At 36.5% G+C, this 21,171-nt stretch overlaps 4 protein-coding genes across 4 annotated transcripts; 2 read left to right on the top strand and 2 right to left on the bottom strand.

The window, feature by feature from the left end:
* Positions 1 to 1,200: 1,200 nt before the first annotated feature.
* Positions 1,201 to 5,582, top strand: LOC106372009 (conserved oligomeric Golgi complex subunit 1). The gene is made up of 6 exons (XM_013812135.3): positions 1,201 to 3,654; positions 3,914 to 4,105; positions 4,267 to 4,547; positions 4,678 to 4,857; positions 4,974 to 5,151; positions 5,228 to 5,582. The coding sequence occupies exons 1-6, from the start codon at positions 1,435 to 1,437 to the stop codon at positions 5,375 to 5,377; spliced, it is 3,201 nt and encodes a 1,066-aa protein (XP_013667589.2). The 5' UTR covers positions 1,201 to 1,434; the 3' UTR covers positions 5,378 to 5,582.
* Positions 5,583 to 6,285: 703 nt separating this feature from the next.
* On the top strand, positions 6,286 to 7,882 carry LOC125579026 (truncated FRIGIDA-like protein 1). The gene has a single exon (XM_048742269.1). The coding sequence runs from the start codon at positions 6,356 to 6,358 to the stop codon at positions 7,709 to 7,711; it is 1,356 nt and encodes a 451-aa protein (XP_048598226.1). The 5' UTR covers positions 6,286 to 6,355; the 3' UTR covers positions 7,712 to 7,882.
* A 2,082-nt stretch (positions 7,883 to 9,964) lies between these two features.
* Positions 9,965 to 11,213, bottom strand: LOC106370515 (protein LEAD-SENSITIVE 1-like). The gene is made up of 2 exons (XM_048742268.1): positions 10,790 to 11,213; positions 9,965 to 10,712 (listed from the first exon to the last, which is right to left on the bottom strand). The coding sequence occupies exons 1-2, from the start codon at positions 10,881 to 10,883 to the stop codon at positions 10,051 to 10,053; spliced, it is 756 nt and encodes a 251-aa protein (XP_048598225.1). The 5' UTR covers positions 10,884 to 11,213; the 3' UTR covers positions 9,965 to 10,050.
* An 8,182-nt stretch (positions 11,214 to 19,395) lies between these two features.
* LOC106372008 (protein LEAD-SENSITIVE 1-like) lies at positions 19,396 to 20,625 on the bottom strand. The gene is made up of 2 exons (XM_013812134.3): positions 20,428 to 20,625; positions 19,396 to 20,311 (listed from the first exon to the last, which is right to left on the bottom strand). The coding sequence occupies exons 1-2, from the start codon at positions 20,516 to 20,518 to the stop codon at positions 19,527 to 19,529; spliced, it is 876 nt and encodes a 291-aa protein (XP_013667588.2). The 5' UTR covers positions 20,519 to 20,625; the 3' UTR covers positions 19,396 to 19,526.
* Positions 20,626 to 21,171: the final 546 nt, after the last annotated feature.

The following is a 21,171-nucleotide window of genomic DNA, read 5'->3' as shown; positions in this document are numbered from 1 at the left end:
AGAGTGGAATTGTGCATTCTGTACATTTATGACCTTGATATTAGGGGTGGGCACTTTACCCGATATCCGAAGTGACATCCGAACCCGATCCGAAAAACCCGAACCGAAATCCGAACCGAAGTAGCAAAATACCCGAACGGGTATTGAATAAGGAGAGATTGGATACCCGAACGGATAATACCCGAACCCGAATGGATATCCGAAGATAACCGAACATATGTATAATTAACCTTATATTTCTAGTTTATATCTCTCATTTTATATAAAATATTTATATGGATACTACATATACTTTAAGTTCATATGATATACATACAATTACAGAAAAAAATGATTTGCTACTCACTTAAAATGCATGTCAAGTTTTTATTTCAAAAATTAGCAAAACATTACATCCAAAATTAAAAAAAAAAACTAAATTAATGCATTTTTAGTTTTAAAATGTTATGTCCAAATCTATTAACCATTCAATCTATTAAAAATAAAAAATTAGTTAACTGAAAGTTATATTTTTAAATACAACAAACTTGAGAAATGAAAATTTTAATTTTTTTTTCAAAATCTAAATATCCGAACCCGATCTGAAATAACCGAATCCGAACTAAAAATACCCGAACCCGACCCGAAGTATAGAAATACCCGAACGGGTTCTAGACCTCTATACCGAAATACCCGAAAATCCGAAAATCCGAAATACCCGACCCGAATCCGAACGGGTACCCGAACGCCCACCCCTACTTGATATCACTTCTAAAATTTACTTTTATATATGATAATATATGATAATTACTTTGATCAAAACAAAATATATGATAATTACTTTCACAAATAGCTTAATATGTGATAAAATTAAACTAATTTTCCAAAATAATTTATAAATGTTTTAATAATTTATAAAATATTTATATAAATTTATAAACTGAATCTCCTAGATAATAATTACACCAAAAAAATAACAATAAACTCTAAATAATAATTACTAAACCAATCCTAAGATATTTTTTATTGTATTTTACAGAAATGGTAACCAACTTAAAATATTTTAATCTATTTGTTTAGTTAAATTTGGCGGTAAAAAGAAAACATAATACACACTGCTCTTTAGGTAAACCAATTAAAAGTACAACCGGTATGATTACCCAGACCGGAACGGTTTGCTATTATATTTGAATCATTCCATTGCAAACCCAGAGAAGGGTTAATTTGTAATTTACTAAGAAACGCTTAATTTCTCGTCGTCTTTCTTCACGGCAATGGCAGAAACTTAAAAAACAAAAAAAATAGATCTTAATTCTGGGACTCTACTTCTAAATCTGAGGCAGAAGCATTTCCAGATCCGATCAGATCCGCTTTGCTTATCTTCTTCTTCACTAGTCAATAGAAGCTACGATGCATTGCTAGAGACAACACAAACGAAAACACGCGGAAGAAAAAATGAGAATGTCATCAGCTTCCGCCGCGGAGCACCGGCCTTCCGCCGCGACTCTCGGCGGCGGTCAAAGAGACGCGGAGTCTCTGTTTCGCGCGAAACCGATGTCTGAGATCCGGAACGTGGAGTCGGCGACTAGGAAGAACATCGAGGATAAGAAGGAGGAGCTCCGGCAACTCGTCGGGACTCGGTACCGCGATCTGATCGACTCAGCTGACTCGATCGTCCACATGAAGTCGCTTTGCGAGTCGATCTCGGCGAATATCTCTTCGATCCACGGGAACATTAGATCGCTTTCTTCGTCCTCTTCCGTTGCGGAAGCTCCCACGATTGCGAACCCTAACTCGGTCCGAGTCAATGTGTACGGGATCGCTTGTCGGGTCAAGTATCTGGTGGACACGCCGGAGAATATATGGGGATGCCTAGACGAGTCGATGTTTCTAGAAGCTGCGGGGAGGTACATGCGTGCTCAGCACGTGCAGCAGAGGCTGGTTAAGTTGGAGGGATGTGGCGGTGGTGAGGTTGATCAGAGTAAGCTGTTGGAGAAGTTTCCGCTGCTGGAGCATCAGTGGCAGATTGTTGAGAGTTTCAAGGCTCAGATCTCTCAGAGGAGCCATGAGCGGCTTTTGGATCAGGGTTTAGGGTTGGGGGCCTACGTGGACGCGTTGACTGCTGTTGCTGTGGTTGATGAGCTTGATCCAAAGGGAGTGCTTGGGTTGTTTCTCGACTCGAGGAGGACTTGGGTTCTGCAAAAGTTGAATGCTTGTAGTGGTGATGATGCCGGGAATGTAGTTTCAGTGTTTTGTGATGTTTTGAGTGTGATTGAGGTTACTGTAGGACAAGTTGGTGAGCTCTTTTTGCAGGCATTGACTGATATGCCTCTGTTTTATAAGACTATCTTGAGTACCCCTCCAGCTTCTCAGCTGTTTGGTGGGATTCCTAATCCGGAAGAGGAGGTTGCGTTGTGGAAATCGTTTAGGGATAATTTGGAATCCGTCATGGTTATTTTTGATAAAGCTGACATTTCTAAAGCTTGCCTGAGTTGGTTGAGGGAATGTGGTGGGCAGATTGTTGGTAAGGTTAATGGGAAGCATTTGATTGAAGCTATTGTTACTGGTGGAGAGCTTGGGACAGCGGAGAAGTTGATAAGAGAGACCATGGATAGCAAAGATGTCTTGAGTGGTAGTTTAGATTGGCTTAAGGGTGTTTTTGGGTCTGAGGTAGAGCTGCCTTGGAATAGAATCCGGGAGATTGTTCTGGAAGATGATTTGAACCTGTGGGATGAAATATTTGAGAAGGCGTTTGTGGAAAGAATGAAATCCATTATTGACTCCAGATTTGACGATTTGGCTAAAGCTGTCAATGTGGCAGAATCGGTTCGTGCTTTTAGCGAGATCACTGGTGAGAAGATCAACTTCCAAGCATACTTAAACAGACCATCTACAGGTGGTGGTGTCTGGTTCATTGAGCCTAACGCAAAGAAACTTGGTCTTATCGCCGGAAATAAAACATCACCTGAAGAAAGTGATTTCCAAAGTTGTCTAACTGCTTACTTTGGTCCTGAAGTTAGCCAAATGAGAGATGCTGTTGATCAGCGCTGCCAGAATGTTTTGGAAGACCTCCTAAGCTTCTTTGAGTCAGAAAAGGCAGGTCAGAGGTTAAAGGATCTGGCTCCATACGTGCAGAACAGGTGTTATGACAGCGTCTCAGCACTTCTTTCAGATGTAGATAAAGAACTCGAGTTTCTCTTTTCTGCCATAAAGAAAGAGAACAATGACAGTGAAGCAATTTCACCTGCTATAGTAATTGAGAAATCTCTTTTTATGGGACGCCTTTTGTTTGCATTGCTGAACCACTCTGAACACGTTCCCTTGATTCTCGGTTCTCCAAGATTGTGGTGTAGAGAAACTATGACTGCAGTTTCTGATAAGTTGTCATCCTTGTTGAGGCAACCAAGATATGGCTCGAATACGGCACTCACTGCTGACAGCCCTGGAAAGCAGGTGCATACCGATCTTAGGAAGCAGAGTTCGTTAGCTGTTGCCGCACTACTCAAGGCAGAAGAGAAGACAAGTCCGAAATTTGAAGAGCTTAACAAAACTATGCGAGATCTGTGCATTAAAGCTCATACCTTGTGGATCCAGTGGCTATCGGATGAGCTTTCAGCTATTCTCTTGCGTGATCTGAGGAGTGATGATGGATTATCTGCTACAACTCCTTTAAGGGTAACTAAAAATCGATCCTTATCCTTTTTGCGGAGCTGTCTCTCCTGCATCGATATTAGATATTGCTGGCTAAATGTGCATAGATAGTTGTATATTCACTTTCTTGTTTTTGGTGTAAATGTTTCCAGGAACTACTGTATATCCTGACCGACTCTTTGAAGTATTAATGAGATAGTTTAGACATCATTTTGCGTTTCCGGTTATCATTTTCAACATTCATTTTGTTGTGCCCATACTCATTTGTGATGTAATAATGCAGGGTTGGGAAGAGACAATAGTAAAGGAAGAGCAGGGCGAGAGTCCATCTGAGTTGAAGATATCACTTCCGTCCTTGCCGTCGCTCTATATTATCTCTTTTCTGTGTCGGGCATCAGAAGAAATTCATCGAATTGGAGGCCACGTACTGGATAAATCAATTTTGCAAAAATTTGCTTCAAGCTTGTTGGAGAAGGTGCGTTTTCTCTGTTTACTTGTTTTCTATGATTATTTTCTACCTGCTGCAGAAATGTTTCTGGCAAGGAAACGGTTCTCTTCAAAATGTTCGTTATATATATCTCTAAGCTGGTGATTGCTTATAAGAATAATTATTAAATTTTCCATTGTACAATGCAGATCATCATTATTTATGAGGATTTCGTATCTCCGAGGGAGGCCAACGAACCTCAAATTTCAGAGAAAGGAGTCTTACAAATTTTGCTGGATCTGAGATTTGCATCGGACGTTCTTTCTGGGGGTGATACAAGCACCAATGTGGAGATACCAAAGAGTACAGTGAACAGATCAGCTTTCAGACGAAAGCAAGGCCAACAGCAAAGAAAGTCAGTCAGTAGAGGTCGCATTGATGGAGTGATCTCCCAACTGTCCCAAAAGTTGGATCCCATAGACTGGCTCACGTAAGGAATCTTATCCCTAAACTATGACCAAGACATATATCTTTACGATTAGTCATTAGTTCATGTGAATCTCATCTTACTGTTTATTGTCTCAGTCATTCTCTGATTGTATTCTGAAATGTCTAAAAAGGTATGAGCCTTATCTCTGGGAGAACGAAAAGCAGTCATACCTACGCCACGCTGTACTCTTTGGATTCTTTGTGCAACTAAACCGAATGTACACAGATACTGCGCAGAAGCTACCAACTAATTCAGAGTCAAATATCATGCCATGCTCCACAGTTCCCCGCTTCAAATACCTTCCCATAAGGTAGCATTTTCTTCTTCCACAGCAGAAGATTTGTCATATTAAACTGTTTGTAGCCTTCACGGAATTTAGTGAAAATGATTTGTCATATTAAACCTGTTTGTTTCGGGTCAATACAGCGCTCCGGCTCTGTCCTCTAGAAGTACAAACAAAGTCTCGATCCCAGTTACATCAAATGAAGGTTCGTCAAGAAACTCATGGAATTCATTTACAAATGGTGAGCATTCTCAAACGAGTGATTTAGACGATGACTCTAGTTTTGGTGTGGCTTCCCCGTTCTTAAAGTCCTTCATGCAGGTAAGATCTTGTATTGGGTTGATAAATTTGTAATCTGTTATATATATTAATAAGATCATGTAAAAATATGTTTCAGGCTGGTAGTAGATTTGGATCAATACTAAGTGACGGACAAGTGGGAATATTCAAGGATAGATCAGCAGCCGCTATGTCGACATTTGGAGATATAATACCGGCTCAAGCAGCCGGTTTACTCTCTTCTTTCACAACCACCAGGTATGAGTGATGATGATGATGATGATCTCGGGACCCTCATTTTAGACCCGAGTTTCTGCAATCAGTTTATGAATTACGCAGAAGATGGATGCAGAAGCTGATATATTTTGTTATTATACAAGTTGTTACGTAAACGAAGAGAACAAGTTTTGTAATAGTGTTTGATTTATTGCTTCTTATAAGCTATTTTTATAAGGAACATGTAATTAAGAGGATTTGGTACGTCTAGCTTTATCAGTGAGAGGCTTCAGCTTCTTCTTATCTGCAAGAATCTTGGGGATATTGAAGAGGAAAGGGACATAGTTGTGTTTCCTTGTCATGTTTTCTTTCTTCCAGTTTTTAGACTTGTCTTCCTCCATTACAATCTACTGCTACACGGTCTCGATTCCGACATTGACTTTGGAAAGAGATCTATCCAATCCAGAGCCTCGTAACTGCTTTTCTCAGCATATTGATCAGTTTGCTCACTACCTAACTGCTGCAAGATCCTCTATCGCTCTTTTTGATATTCTTTCAGTTCAGCTCGATACATCTCTTTCTTGTTCTTAACCAAAGCCAAGAGACTAAACCGAATCTCGCTTTGCAGATACTGGTCAAACCGCGCTTGTAGCACAGGTTGCACCATTTTGAGCCATTCGATTCCTTCTGGCTCACCGCGCGCACAACCAATCAAGATGACAAGATCCTCTCTCTCTTTCTCTAATACACTGGTGTGGTCTCAAGTCTCAACTGTCTTTTCTATCGCATACAAACCGAGTCCAATCAAACCGAAGAAGTAAAACGAACTAAACCAACATTATTTTAAATTCCTCTATTAATTAAGAATCAAAACCGAATCAGACCACATTTCTAATTTAATTAAAATAACTGAACCGAGCCGATAATTGAATGTCAACCAACTAGCGTATTTTTATTGCAGAAATAGATATTATCGGCGGGTCTCGCGATTGCCGGTGAAGATTAAGAATAGAATTCTAGGGTTACAACGATGACGGAGACTGAAACAATCGCCGCCGCGATTAATCAAATCGACGAGAAGAAGCAAAAGCTGAAGAAAGCCTTCGACGATCTCCAATCACACCGCTCTCTCCTCTCACCTTCTTTCCCCCTCTCCTGGTCCGACATCGACTCCCACTTCTCCTCTCTCCAATCCTCCCTCTCTAACCGTTTCCGCCTCCTCCAATCCCAACCGCCTTCACCGAACAACGCTTCCCCTAGAATCGAAACCGCCGATGATCCAGAGCCACCGTTGGTGGTTATCCGCCCCGAGCTGAGAGCCTTATGCGAGAAAATGGACTCGACCGGTCTAAGCAAGTTTCTAGCCGATCACTGGGACGACGACGCGATGCCTAATCAAGAGCTCTCCGCAGCGTTCCGCTACTCACCAGATCCGGCGACGATGGTGCTTAACGCAATCGATGGCTCGAGCAAGGGCAAATCAGTTGACGTAAGGAGAGTTTTCGTTTTGCTAATGGAAGCTTTGATTGAAATTAACGATAAAAACATCACTCTCGATACGAAAGAGAAGGCCAAGAAGGTTGCTGATAATTGGAACACGAAGATAAATAACAAACCTTTCGAGGCGTTGTTGTTTCTTCACTTACTCGCAGCGTTTGAATTAGGATCCGAGTTTAACTCTGAGGAGCTTTCGCGTTACGTGGTGATGATTGCAAAGTACAAGCAAGCGACTTTGTTGTGTAACAAGGTTTGTTTAGATAAGGAGAGAGTCGGAGAGGTAATCACGAAGCTTTTGAGTATTGGGAAGCCTATCTTGGCGGTGAGGTTTATGTACGAGTGTGGGAGGACCGACGGGTTTGAGCCGGTCTCTGTGTTGAAAGGTTACGTTAAGGAGGCGAGGGAAGCTGCGGAGAGAGTTTGTAAGGAGGATAAGTACTCTCTCAAGTCGCAGAACGAGGCGACTGATAAAGAAGTTAGTGCGTTGAGAGCGGTGATCAAGATCATCAAAGATCGGAATCTTGAGGCGGAGTTCTCTGAGGAGAGGGTGGAGGAGAGGGTAGAGGAGTTGGAGAGACAGAAGGCGCAGAGGAAACGTAACGTGGAGCCGCCACAGCCGAAGCCGAAGGGGAGAAAGCGGCCTCGTGATCGTACACAAGTTTATAGACAAGAAGCTGGTGGTGTTATGATTGAACCTAGTCATCATCATGGCTTACAGTTGAACCCTTTTGGTGTTGTGAACCCAGCACGTGGTGGTATTCTTGGCCCTTACATGAGCCCAGTAGCTGCTGGGCTTTATGGTGCCGCTGCAATTCCTCAACCTGTTTGTTATGGTCAGCAAGCTGGATTTGTAATGCCTCCATTCCACCCATCTTACTATTCTCAGTAGCAGACCATTGCTAATAGTAAGATATTTGTCTCTTGCAATTAAAATATCGTTGTAGTGATGTCTGAGGAAGGAACTTACAGTCTTGACTGTCCATTTCTATTTATGTAAATGAAAATTAAGCAGCTTTATCATGGAGTTGAGCTTAATCTAAATGTCTTGAAGAGTTTAGTTCTTGAAAGTAATAAGTATTGTTTTGACTGTATTTGCCACTTCCACAAATAGTTAAAATATAGTTTACACAACAGATTAGACATCAACCATCCATGGAACAAAGTTCCACTAGTTTTGTCGTTGATGTTATTGTTCAAATTGCCTTCTAGAACTGCCATAAGTGTAGCAAGCTCTTCCACAGGGACCTTGCGAACATCTCTTCTTGTCTTGACTGCTCTCTCTCCGGAGTAAACCCTCCGACAAGGGTTTCGCTGAGTTCTGTTAGCGAACCCGGTGAGAACGTTGAAACATATGAATGCCGTCGGATAAAGTATCCTCGAGGCCACCAATGTGTTGTGACCAGTCCGACACCTTGTTTTGCAACCTCTCAAACTCCCGTTGATACTCCCTCAAAGTTCCGGTCTGCCGTATCTTGGATAGTGCTTGTCGAAATCTTCTGCAGCAGCTGGTCCGAAACGAGCCCACAATTCAGCCTCAAACACTTCCCAGGTGATTGGTGTTTGGTCTTCATTGAGAGCCTTAGTGGTTGCCTGCCACCATTTATTAGCCTCATCATCTAAGTGATATGAAGCAAAACTCACTCTCTGTTCGTATGGCATGTCCTGATAACTGAAGTATTGCTTCGCCTTGCTGAGCCAAGCTGTAGGGTCACCATCTGTGAATTTTGGAAACACTAGCTTGACATGTCGAGGTGCAGCTGCTGGCGCAAAGGATTTTGTGTGCTCCCTTTGAACAGACGCCGATGGTTGGCTACCTTCAGGTCTTCGACTGACTTGTGGTGCACTGGAACCGCCTTCAGCGGATGCTCGAGACAGCATCTGTCTAAACGATTCTTCCATACTCGTGATCCCTTCATTGATTTGAGAAATCTCGTCTTGCCACATGCCTAGGGCAGTTTCAAGAACCGATATCCTCTCCTTATGGCTGCCTATGACTGTACTTCACGGTAGGTCACGAGAGCTAAAAAAAGCTGTGAGCAATTGAATAAAAGCTCTGATACCAAAAGATTGTCCCAGATATTGTATTCAAGAGTTATATCTCAATAACAAGTTTGTTTTGGTGGTAGAAATCTATCTTTTTTCATTGCATAACATGAACTTAAATGGAAAAATACAAAGCGTAGAGTATCAATTCCTTGAAACATGGAAAGTGGAAATAGTGGAAGAGATGACCAATTCTGTTCTTACTGTGCAATCGAAATTCATCAGAGAAATAAAGAAAATAAAGAACAACTAACTGACTCAATTAATCTACTTTCGGTTTGGCACTCTTTGCCGGTTTTATCTTCTTGGTTCAACTTCACTCTCCCTTTATTCTTGCTCTACTTCTCTTGACTCTGTTCCTGAAGGTGCTTCACGGGCCTGTATATCCATAAAATTGGACCCGGCAATGCTCAACCATCTCTTGGTGAAGTACGATCTGATTCCAATATGGAAACGAGCTTCTTCGCAGGGACCTTCATAACATCATCATTCCTACTTACGTCACTAGCAACGCGAGCGACGTAAAGCAAGCGAAGCTGCAGCAGCCGCATTGACTTGACCACTGGTTCCAAAACTATTCTTTTTGCAGAGCAGTAAACCAGTTTTAGTAGATAGCAAAATCTTCACAATTGTTTTTTCTGTGACGTCATAATCACCAAAGCACCCATCATCTAGTCTTTCGTGTGTTGAAAAAATTTAAATCTCAAAGTTGACCAAAAAAGAGTAAAAAAGAAAATATACAGTTTTTTTACAAAAGCTAAATTTTTACATGTGAGATTTAAAGTGGAACCCAAATTATTTGTTTTCACAGTATAATATGTTGAATTTTCTTTTAATATAAAAGAATACAATTATCATTTTTCATCTTCTTTCTTTGGTATATCTTTTTATTCATTTTTTTCTCTTTTCCGTAGAATAATAATTATAATTCATAACTGATAAACTCATATTTAACTCACAGAAACAAAGTAAATATAATTACAACACAGTTCAAAATCTCTGTAATCTTTTATTCTGGAAACAAACAACTCGTACAAGAAAAAACACAGGAAAAAAAAACACACACACACAGGGGGAAGGATAGAAGTCAAAAAAAAAAAAAAAAAAAAAAGCAAAATAGGATAGTAGAAAGCAAAAGCAAAATCAAATTCTCTCCTCCACATAACCAACTAGGCATCATAATCATCATTTACCCTTAACCTTGGAACCGGCAATGCTCAACCATTCTACTCTTGGTGAGGTACAATCCGATTCCAATATGGAAACGAGCTTCTCCGCAGGGACCTCGATAACTTTACCCTTCCTATGCATCCTACTTACGTCACTTTTAACGCGAATGTAACAGTACGCACTAATTCCGAGCATAGTTAACCCACAGGCATTTACGGCTAAACCAAGCGAAGCTGCAGCAACCGCATTGACTTGACCACTGGTTCCAAAACTATTCTTTTTGTAGACCAGAAAACCAGTTTTACAGTAGATAGCAAAATCTTCGCAATTGTTTTTTCTGAGGCGATACTCACCAAAGCACCCATCTATCTTTAAATGGAAGTTTGCACGGACAAGAACATCCTCAGGAGGATCTGAAGGTGCTAATGTGCAAGTACCACCAATAGTTTTGGCAATAAAAAAACGCATAGAAACATTGTATTCATAGAGGTAGAGATCTCCTCCAGCAAGAAAGCAATCAAGACAAGAGTGAATGACCTTGTAACCTTCGAAGTTGTAATGCTCTTTGCAAATCAGACACAGAGGATAATATTTAACAGTTGAACTAACGGAGATCCCGCTTGGTGGACCACCTCCATGAGTGAAATGTATGACTTTCCCCTTGCCTGCATAGATTCCTGCAAATTAAAGAGAGAAAACATTCAGTGTAAGAACATAGAAACATATCAAAGGGAAGTGAGTGAGAGGAGAGAACCGTGGTGAGCGTAGGCGTGGGCAGTACGCCATGTGTAGATGTGATCTCCAAGCTTCACTTTTTCTCTAGAGATCTGGTTTGATAATAGTCTCATTGTGAAACTTCCTCACCCTTTTTTTCTGTCTGAGTTGTGAGTTGTGAGTTGTGACCATTTTATACGAGTTTGAAACAGCGTTTGTTTGAAAAATCCATTTTTTCAATTTTATCTTTTCATATCACACCATCTCTTTTTAATTCTTTTGATTAGAGACCCAAACAACCTCTCGCAACTGGTCACTGGAAACAACACATCCACATTCACATCACTTGCATGGTAATAACGAATAAAAGAAAAACAGTTTCTAGAGGTCTACGATAGACTTTTACACGGCACTCATGAATAAGACTCTACGAACTATAGAACTACGTACGAAACACACTAGAAACTTATATTATGAAAAGAGAAAGAAATTGCGGTATTTTTTTGTGTGAAAAAACTTAAAGAAATTTAGTTATAGTATTTTATGGATTTTATAAGAAAGAGATTTTGAAACTGTGTTTTGTTTGACAAATCCATTTTTTTTTTCTGTTTTAACTGATGTCACCCCCTAGTGTCACTAATATGTCGTCATCCCCTACCGTCACTAATATGTCGTCATCCCCTACCGTAAGAGGGTGTTATTAGAGCTGACTGTTCCTGATTGACCAATTGTGCTTATGAGTTGTGACATGTAATTTTTATCTAAGTTTATGTAAAATGCATTTCACATTATATAATGTATTTCCAAAAAAAAACATATTTCTATGTTTGGTGGACCACCTCCATGAGTGAAATGTATGACTTTCCCCTTGCCTGCATAGATTCCTGCAAATTAAAGAGAGAAAACATTCAGTGTAAGAACATAGAAACATATCAAAGGGAAGTGAGTGAGAGGAGAGAACCGTGGTGAGCGTAGGCGTGGGCAGTACGCCATGTGTAGATGTGATCTCCAAGCTTCACTTTTTCTCTAGAGATCTGGTTTGATAATAGTCTCATTGTGAAACTTCCTCACCCTTTTTTTCTGTCTGAGTTGTGAGTTGTGAGTTGTGACCATTTTATACGAGTTTGAAACAGCGTTTGTTTGAAAAATCCATTTTTTCAATTTTATCTTTTCATATCACACCATCTCTTTTTAATTCTTTTGATTAGAGACCCAAACAACCTCTCGCAACTGGTCACTGGAAACAACACATCCACATTCACATCACTTGCATGGTAATAACGAATAAAAGAAAAACAGTTTCTAGAGGTCTACGATAGACTTTTACACGGCACTCATGAATAAGACTCTACGAACTATAGAACTACGTACGAAACACACTAGAAACTTATATTATGAAAAGAGAAAGAAATTGCGGTATTTTTTTGTGTGAAAAAACTTAAAGAAATTTAGTTATAGTATTTTATGGATTTTATAAGAAAGAGATTTTGAAACTGTGTTTTGTTTGACAAATCCATTTTTTTTTTCTGTTTTAACTGATGTCACCCCCTAGTGTCACTAATATGTCGTCATCCCCTACCGTCACTAATATGTCGTCATCCCCTACCGTAAGAGGGTGTTATTAGAGCTGACTGTTCCTGATTGACCAATTGTGCTTATGAGTTGTGACATGTAATTTTTATCTAAGTTTATGTAAAATGCATTTCACATTATATAATGTATTTCCAAAAAAAAACATATTGCAAATGTAAAAGATACAATCAAAATAAGTTGAAGTTTTACTAAGTTTTACAGGTACTAAAAGTGCGACTTAGTTCAACTTAGATTACTTTGTAAATGATTGAATCTATATTAGTTGAAGTTTTATTAAATTCTACAGTTACACCAAATTTTACATTTATACTAAATCTTACTAATTTTTTTTGCAAGTTATGTAGAAATAGATCCGATTTTTTTGGGTCGGATCTAAATGGTCCGCGAAATACCTCTGGTTAATTTGTAATTACGCAAATTTTTTTTGTTCCCACGGTCTTTTTGCTAATATTTCAGATTTAAATAAAATTTTATTTAATTAATTTTGCGGACCGGAGTATCTCAGAATTTTTTTTCCCCGGGCATAAACACCTCAACATTTGATTCATTTTGCTTATAAACTTGGGGGGAGGGGTCTAAGTCCTAAAAAATGACACCAGCCCACATCGGGTTGAATTTTTCAAAGAGGAAATTTTAATAAAATAGAACCAATAATCCGTGTATTTATTTAAGAAAATAGGGATGAAACAAATATCTTTATAATTTGATTTGAATAGTTATATTTTTTTTGATAAGGGTGGAACAAATATCAGTGATGCAAATACTTTTCTTTTGTGGACCACTAGAATAACTTTAGAGGTATAGTCATTGACTTTTTACATAATTTTGAAGCCGTGATTTTATTTTGACAAATCCTTTTTTTTCAATTTTGTTTTTTCATATCACACTATCTCTTTTTAATTCTTTTGATTAGAGACCCAAATAACCTCTCGCAACTGGTCATTGGAAACAACACATCCACATTCACATCACTTGCGTGCTAATAACGAATAAGAAAAATAACAGTTTCTAGAGGTCTACGATAGACTCTTACACGGCACTCATGAATAGACTCTAAGAAATATAGAACTACATACGAAACACACTCGAAAATTATATTATGAAAAGAGAAAGAAATTGCCGTATTTTTTTGTGCAAAAAACTTAACAAAATTTAGTTAGAGTATTTTATGGATTTTTCCCATTTTCACATCATAATCCGTTTACTTTTCAGTTTTTTTTCCTCGATATTTTAGTTTTAACATTGCATTGATCAACCGAAAATAATGGCATTAGATTGTTTCTATTTTGCTTGAGGAATGATCTTAGATGTTTTTAATGAGGCAAAATTTATTTTTCATACTCTTAAAATGGATGGTTAATGTCGATAGTGTCCCTGAATAAATTCTCTCGATTCTCATGTCTTTCTCGCTCCAGCAGGATCCGCTTACTCCTCATTCTTCGTCTCTCTCTCCTCCGCCGGGTTTCTGCACTTTTATCGAGAGGATCAGAGAATTTTTTTGGTTCAAATCAAGTTGTCCTTTCCTCGTTTGGATCATTGAGCAATTGATTTCCAACCCAGCTCAATTGAATTTCAGGTAAAGCATTATCTTGGTCTGTATCTATAATCGTCGTATCTTACTCTATTAAAAGAGGAATATAAGCTCCATTGAGCCTATCCACCTTAGCAAATTAAATCAGCCAATAAAATATGATTTTTTTGTCATGTCACTATTTATTGAATCCAATAAAGCACTTCATCTTCATTGTTCTTATTGAAATCTCTGAAATTGCCGTTATCCTACATTTAAGAAACTTCATTTTTTTAACTTAATTTCCTTCGTTGATCCTTGCAAGATGAGAGACGATGACGTTTCAATTTTCGTTGTTTCTCTTTTTATAACTCTTTCGCTGAATCTTAGCCAAAGGTATCAGTTCTTATAATTTGGAATCCTGCTAAATTTTAGATGTAATATTTAGTTTACAAAACGAAATAAAATAATCATACACTACATTCTCATCGTTATTGTGTTAATCATGTTATTCTTTTTTGGTTTCGTATGATGGAAACCTATTTTACAACACATAATCCATTATACATTTGAGAAACTAAAAATAAAAACTTAAGCCTTTTTCAAAAATAATAAAATAAAAATAGAAAACTATGTAATACAAAATATATGCAGAACATAGTAAAAACATTCGATTTAAATGTGTCATAATATATTCTAAATTTACACTATTAAAAGGGGAATATAAGCTCCATTGAGCCTATCCACCTCAACAAATTAAATTAGGCAATGGAATATGATTTTTTTGCCATGTCACTATTTATTGAATCCAACAAAACACTTCATTTTTATTGTTCTTATTAAAGTCTCTGAAACTGTCGTTATCCTACATTTAAGAACCTTCATTTTTTAAAACTTAATTTCATTCGTTGATCCTTGCAAGATGAGAGACGATGACGTTTCAACTTCCGTTGTTTCTCTCTTTATAACTCTTTCGCTGAATCTTAGCCAAATGTTTCACTTCTTATAATTTGGAATCCTGCTAAATTTTAGATGTAATATTTAGTTTACAAAACAAAATAAAATAAAATAACAATACACTACATTCTCATCTTTATTGTGTTAATCATGTTATTCTTTTTTGGTTTCGTATGATGGAAACCTATTTTACAACATATAATCCATGATACATTTGAGAAACTAAAAATAAAAATTTAAGTCTTTTTCAAAAATAAAAAATAAAAATAGAAAACTCTGTACTACAAAATATATGCTGAACATAGTATAAAACATTCGGTTTAAATGTGTCAGACAAGAATATATTCTAAATTTACACTAAATACAATCTAGAATACAAAAATATACATATAAAAATGACAAGTTTTACCAAATTATACCATTCGCGTGTAAATGTCCACGTAGTATATGGAATAATATGTTCAAATAATAAAAACATTGTCAGATCACAATGATCCAAATAACAAATCTCTATTTTAAAGGAATAGATAAATATGCAAATTTCAAAATTTTAAAATTACAAGTAACACATAAATTTGTAGGACAAAATAATTGAGTTCAATAAATAAAATTACATAAAGTTAACAAAATTTTAAAAATAAATGCAAAAAACAATACAAAATATAAACCGCTCGTAGCGCGGTTAAAGAATCTAGTTTAGATAGAAGGTTGATTTCATATTTGTGTTCACAATGAATTAATTGAAGATCGGAAAGTATGAATGGTATGTTTATTAGGGAATTGGATAATCAACAATGAGTATAATCATAAGGAAATAATAAAATGCCGGGAATTAAAGCTGATTATTATTTTGAATTGAAGAGGAGAAACAGCTAAAACTGTGAAACTTAGTGAAGCTTGGTTAGAATAGACGGTACAACTGTAAAACTTGGTTACTGGCAAAATTGTGTAACAAAATATAACTTTTTATATCTTTAGCATTATAATTGTATAACTAGGTATAACTTAGTATAACTTTAATGGTATAATTGTATAACCAGGTATAACTTTAATGATATAACTGTATAACCATGTCTAACTTTAATGGTTTAATTTTTTTATTACAGAGAATGCGGTATTCTTCTACAAACATACACTTTGATTATGATGGACATTATTCAAAGTCCGGAGATGATTATGAATGGATTCCAACTGAAGGTCTTTTGTATGCTATATTCTTATAAAACATCATCATTGGAGGAGATCACTTATTTGTTGAAGGAGAGGATATGCAGGAAGATGGGCATATATATGTTTACGAAGATGCTAAATTTGAGTTACATTGCACTGGTAGTGGAACTTAAAAGGCAATCATATATTCTAGATAATGAAGATGTGTTTGTTTATTTAACATCAGTGGATAAAAAACAAAGAAGACATATTTTTCATGTAGAGAACATAAAAGAATTGGAAATAGTTTCAATAATCGAGCAACTATCAAGAGTTTAGAGAGACAACTCATATGGTAGAAACTATCGTGAAAGTGAGAGTGGATATGGAGAAGCATAGGAACACAAAGAACATCCACACAAGAAACAAAAGAGGAAGTAGGTTGTGAACCTTTTAGTTTTGATGTTTTATTTTAAACGAAATGTTGTAAGACTTGGCGAAACCTGTATTTTATGTTTGTACAACTAGGTGAAATATTTTTCTTTACTGGTATAACTACGATATGTCAACTTGGTAAAACTTATAAACATACAAATTTAAAGATACGAAATTCCAAACCTATTAATAAGTCATGCAAGTAGTGAGGTGGTTATTTATGATTTAATCATAATTATTAAATTTTCCATCTCATTACTTAATTTGGTATTTATATAGGAAAAAACTTTGCGTTTTTTTTCTTCAATATCCACATTGTTACATTACGAAACTTATATATGTCACGAAATCAAGTACATTTTTGCATGAAGACATGAGAAATGAATATAGAAAATACAATATAATTGGTATACCCATAAAACCATTCATTCAAGTACAGTAAAACTAAGATAAATGCAAAAATTAGAAAAGTAAAACTTTGAAGTTTTCTGTAAAACTTCAAACTTGCTGAAACTTCAACACAAAAACCTTTGAATTTTTTGTCAACATTTCTCCCGCCCAAATTTTTGAATCTTCCCACCCACATCCCAAAATCGTTGAAAACAAGTATTAAATATTTTTTTAGGTTTTCCTCATTCTCTCAACACCATCCCTCTCTTCCCCATCTCTCTCTTTCTCAACCCCATTTCTCTCTTAGTCTCATTCTCTCTCAGCCCGGAAACCCCCATAGCACAATGGAGAGAAATATGTCCATCTCATCTTCGTCGACTGGTGGTCGGAGACGAGTAAGAATTGCGGGAATACCGACTAAGTGTTGGTGCGGGGTGGGTATAACTGATGTCATCTCCAAATCCACTCCTAACCCATATCCCCGCTATTTGAATTAATTTGGAAGTAATGTGGAAGTCGTTAGAGTTAAGGTTTTATATAGTCAATCAATGAAAGTCCATATATAATCCCTCTTTCGCAAATCTTTTTATCCCGTATACTGTATTTTGATATATCTTCCTCTTGGGTTAACCTTCACTATACTTACTACTCCAATCGAGTGTAATTTAAAAACTCTATATGATATATTGGTATAGTTTTTTTATTGAAATAATGATTTGAAGATTAAAAGGAACTTATTGATAAATGCAGCTATTTAGATCAAATTTTAAATAGTTATTTAGTTTAATATAATAAATATTTAGTTGTTAACTATTTTCCGTGCATTTTTGTATTCTTTTGTATTATGTTATAAATGTCTAAACATCTATCACAAAATTTCGATGAGAATTTAACAACTTATAAATTTATAGTCATTTTTTCAAGTTCAACACATAATATATACCGAGTACGAAAAAAACATGATGATTCAAACTTATCAAATTTAAGCTGCCCAACATGTCAAGATACAATACTTTAATATTATTGTTTCCGGTTTACACAACTAATAATTAACCAACCTAATAATAAATTTTACTCAAAAATATTTACTTAATCTATAATTACAAGTTGTCTCTTTCATCACGATACTCTTTAGATTCATCCAATTCCAGAAAACGACTAAAAATTATGTGATGGTACCATGAAAAAAAATACTTATCAATACGGCATGGTATATTTAGTCTTCAAATACAATAACATATACAATTTAACTAATATGTATATTTTAAAATATAACAATTTATATTGAATATTTAATCTTAACTATTTACATAATTTTCAAAAAATCATCCCGCCCGTAGGGCGGGCCGGCCCTAGTATAGATATAAAGAAATATTTTATTACTTCAAAAGTATATTTTATGTTATTTAAAAAAAAAATTTAAATGGAATATTTCTATTTTGTGAACTTTCTTTTTTAATGAAATCATATTACCTGTACATATATTTTCGTTTTTTTAACTTTATAAATGTTTCATTTTTATTATATATGTTATCTGGAAAATTTTAAAAAGGAAATTAAATAAAAATTCAATAATAGTATTTAAATGTAATATCTTTAATTCATTAAGGATATCAGTGTAATCAATCATCGTGAAAGTTAACGTGAACGCAACACATAAAAAACTGACTTCTCAAATAATATTATAGAGATTTAATAAACTATCAGTTAAATTACAAAGTATTATAGAGGTTTAATAAATTATCAGTTAAATTATTCTCAAGATAAAGATAAATTATCAGTTCGATTACTAAAATTATTTATTAAAATTACTAATTGAACAAAAATATGATTAAACCTAAAAATTTTGAGAATGTGACGCATCAGCAAATTTATTTTTCAAATAATAGTATAGATAGATACTAATTTAAAATTTTGTATCTAATTTAATATAAAAAAATAACCATATTAATTAAAAAGTGTTAGCTATATTTATATTAATCCGCATGGACTATCAACTAGTATAAACTTATTAGATAACATTTTCAACATTTTTATTGTGATGTTTGCATGTACGTTTAAATATGAAGAAAATAATAGTTTATTGTCAAATGGTGATTTGTTTATGTTTTCATAAATTTGTAACTGAATTAGAACAAACCTAAAAAATCAACTCAAATCAACTGAGCAAACACAAACAAAACCAAATTAAACCGAACGGAACACTAACCTAAATTCTTAGACCAGAAGCTGGTGTACTTATGACTCAGCCTACTCATCATCATGGCTTACAGTTGAACCCTTTTGGTGTTGTGAACTCAGCACGTGGTGGTATTCTTGTCCCTTACATGAACCCACTAGCTGCTGGGCTCTATGGATCTGCTGCAACTCCTCAACCTGTTTTCAATGGTCAGCAAGCTGGATTTGTGATGCCTCCGTTCCACCCAGCTTATTATCATCAGTAGCACAGAGCATTGCTAGCCTCCTGCAATAGAATAACGTTGTAGTGATGTATGAGAAGTAACTTGCGGTCTTGACTCTCCATTTCTCTCTTTATGTAAATGAAAAGTAAGCAGCTTTATTATGGAGTTGAGCTTTATCTAAATCTCTTGACAGAGTTTAGTTCTTGAAAGTAATAAATATTGTTTTGACTGTATTTGCCATTTCCACAAATAGTTAAAAATACAGTTTACACAATACAAAGTCTCTTACACAACAGATTAGTCATCAACCATCCATGAATCAAGTACTTAATAATTTTCCACTACTTGTTTTTGTCGCTGTTGGTATTGTCCAAATTGTCCAAACTGCCTTCTAGAACTGCTAGGAGTGCAGCAAGCTCTTCCACAGGGACTTTGCGAACATCCTTTCTCACACCAACGTCGTAAGCCACACGACCAATACAGTATTTACTGTATTCCGCCACAGCCATGGCTGCGAAACCAGTAGTTACAAGTCCAAACGTCGTCGTAACAGCCCTGGTTGCAGCAGAAACCACCATAGCTGGAGACACCGCCAACGAAGCCGCTTGACCAGCAGCCCTTCCCACCCCTAAAAACCTAAGCGTCAAAGAAGCAAGACCACCTGCTGCACACACCGAGTTGACCTGGCTGCTACTTCCAGACTTGGTAACAGAAAAAACAAGCAGACCAGTTTTGCAATAGATAGCAAAATCCTCACAGTTGTTGTCCAAGAGATGGTACTCACCAAACCCGTTTCCCGATAAAAGGTACCTCGCGCGGTGAACGACTTCTTCAGGAGGATCTGAAGGTGCTGTAGTGCAGGTACCGCCACGCTGTTTGGCCACAAGGATAGCCTTGGAGACATCGTACTGGAAGAGATAGAGGCTTCCTCCGGCGAGAAAACAGTCAAGACAAGAAGAGATTACGCCATCGAGAATCGATTGATGTCCGCAGTTAGGACAAGGGTTGTCTCCTCCGTGACGAGGGACTGAAAACTGGATGATCTTGTCCAGATAAGTACCGGTTCCGATCTCAAGACCACCTCGACGAGTAAAGTGAATGACTTTACCGTCGCCTACATAGATTCCTACGAAATTGCATGCACAGGACCCAGAAAAAAAAGAGAAGCTAAAGATGGCGATCGAGACTAAAACGAAAATGTGGATAAGAGAGAGTGAGAGAGAAGAGAGAAGGAGATGGAACCGTGATGGGAGTAGATGTAAGAGCGCCATGAGTAGATGTGATCTCCGGCTTTGAGCTCGTCTCTGGAGATCTTGTTGGAGAACAATCCCATCTTCTTCTTGTTGTGTTCCTGACAGAGAAGATTCACCTTTGCTTAATGAGTTAGGTTTTCTGATTTTCTCTCTCTTTTTTCTTATTATTTAAAGTTACAAAATATATAATTTGTCCTTTGGCTATCGAATATTTGTAAAATAACCCCGAAACTACGAAATCTACTAAACAGCCAGCAAATTAATAAGAAAATAACAATATTTTGTAGAAATCACGTTATAGTGTTGGACTATATACAGTTGTTGGATGCTTAGTTTGTAATTTACATAATAAATTAATTTACATAATAAATTGTTGGAATCTTATCTTGCAAATATTGGTTAATTGGACAATTATTTTGCATTTTCCATTTAAGTGTTAATCTCGATTGAAAAGCAGACTTTACTTCCGAATAAAATTTATAGTTTAATTCCAGTACGGATCAAATATAATAGATTAGTCCTGAGTCCACTACAAGTCTAGAATAACTTTTCTTTTGGTCGACCACTAGAGTTACTTTAGTTGTCTAATAGACTAATAGTAATTGACTTAGCTTTTATATAAAATTGAAACCGTGTTTTCTTCTTCAGTAAGCAAAACAAACCTTACCACTGTACCCAAAAACCATTTCGTAACAGGCATTGGAAACACCTAACATTCACATCTCTTGCGTGG

The sequence above is a fragment of the Brassica napus genome, chromosome A10 (assembly GCF_020379485.1).
Source record: "Brassica napus cultivar Da-Ae chromosome A10, Da-Ae, whole genome shotgun sequence".
Classification (NCBI taxonomy): Eukaryota; Viridiplantae; Streptophyta; class Magnoliopsida; order Brassicales; family Brassicaceae; genus Brassica; species Brassica napus.
This window is presented reverse-complemented; position numbering and strand designations above follow the sequence as displayed.

Excerpts from the sequence above, each read along its gene's own strand:
- LOC125579026 (XM_048742269.1), top strand. The coding sequence starts at position 6,356 with ATGACGGAGACTGAAACAATCGCCGCCGCGATTAATCAAATCGACGAG.
- LOC106370515 (XM_048742268.1), bottom strand. The coding sequence starts at position 10,883 with ATGAGACTATTATCAAACCAGATCTCTAGAGAAAAAGTGAAGCTTGGA. Across the intron at positions 10,713-10,789 it reads CCACGCCTACGCTCACCACG|GAATCTATGCAGGCAAGGGG; the intron begins GTTCTCTCCTCT and ends TTTAATTTGCAG.
- LOC106372008 (XM_013812134.3), bottom strand. The coding sequence starts at position 20,518 with ATGGGATTGTTCTCCAACAAGATCTCCAGAGACGAGCTCAAAGCCGGA. Across the intron at positions 20,312-20,427 it reads TTACATCTACTCCCATCACG|GAATCTATGTAGGCGACGGT; the intron begins GTTCCATCTCCT and ends GCAATTTCGTAG.
- LOC106372009 (XM_013812135.3), top strand. The coding sequence starts at position 1,435 with ATGAGAATGTCATCAGCTTCCGCCGCGGAGCACCGGCCTTCCGCCGCG. Across the intron at positions 4,106-4,266 it reads CTTCAAGCTTGTTGGAGAAG|ATCATCATTATTTATGAGGA; the intron begins GTGCGTTTTCTC and ends TGTACAATGCAG. Across the intron at positions 4,548-4,677 it reads GATCCCATAGACTGGCTCAC|GTATGAGCCTTATCTCTGGG; the intron begins GTAAGGAATCTT and ends ATGTCTAAAAAG.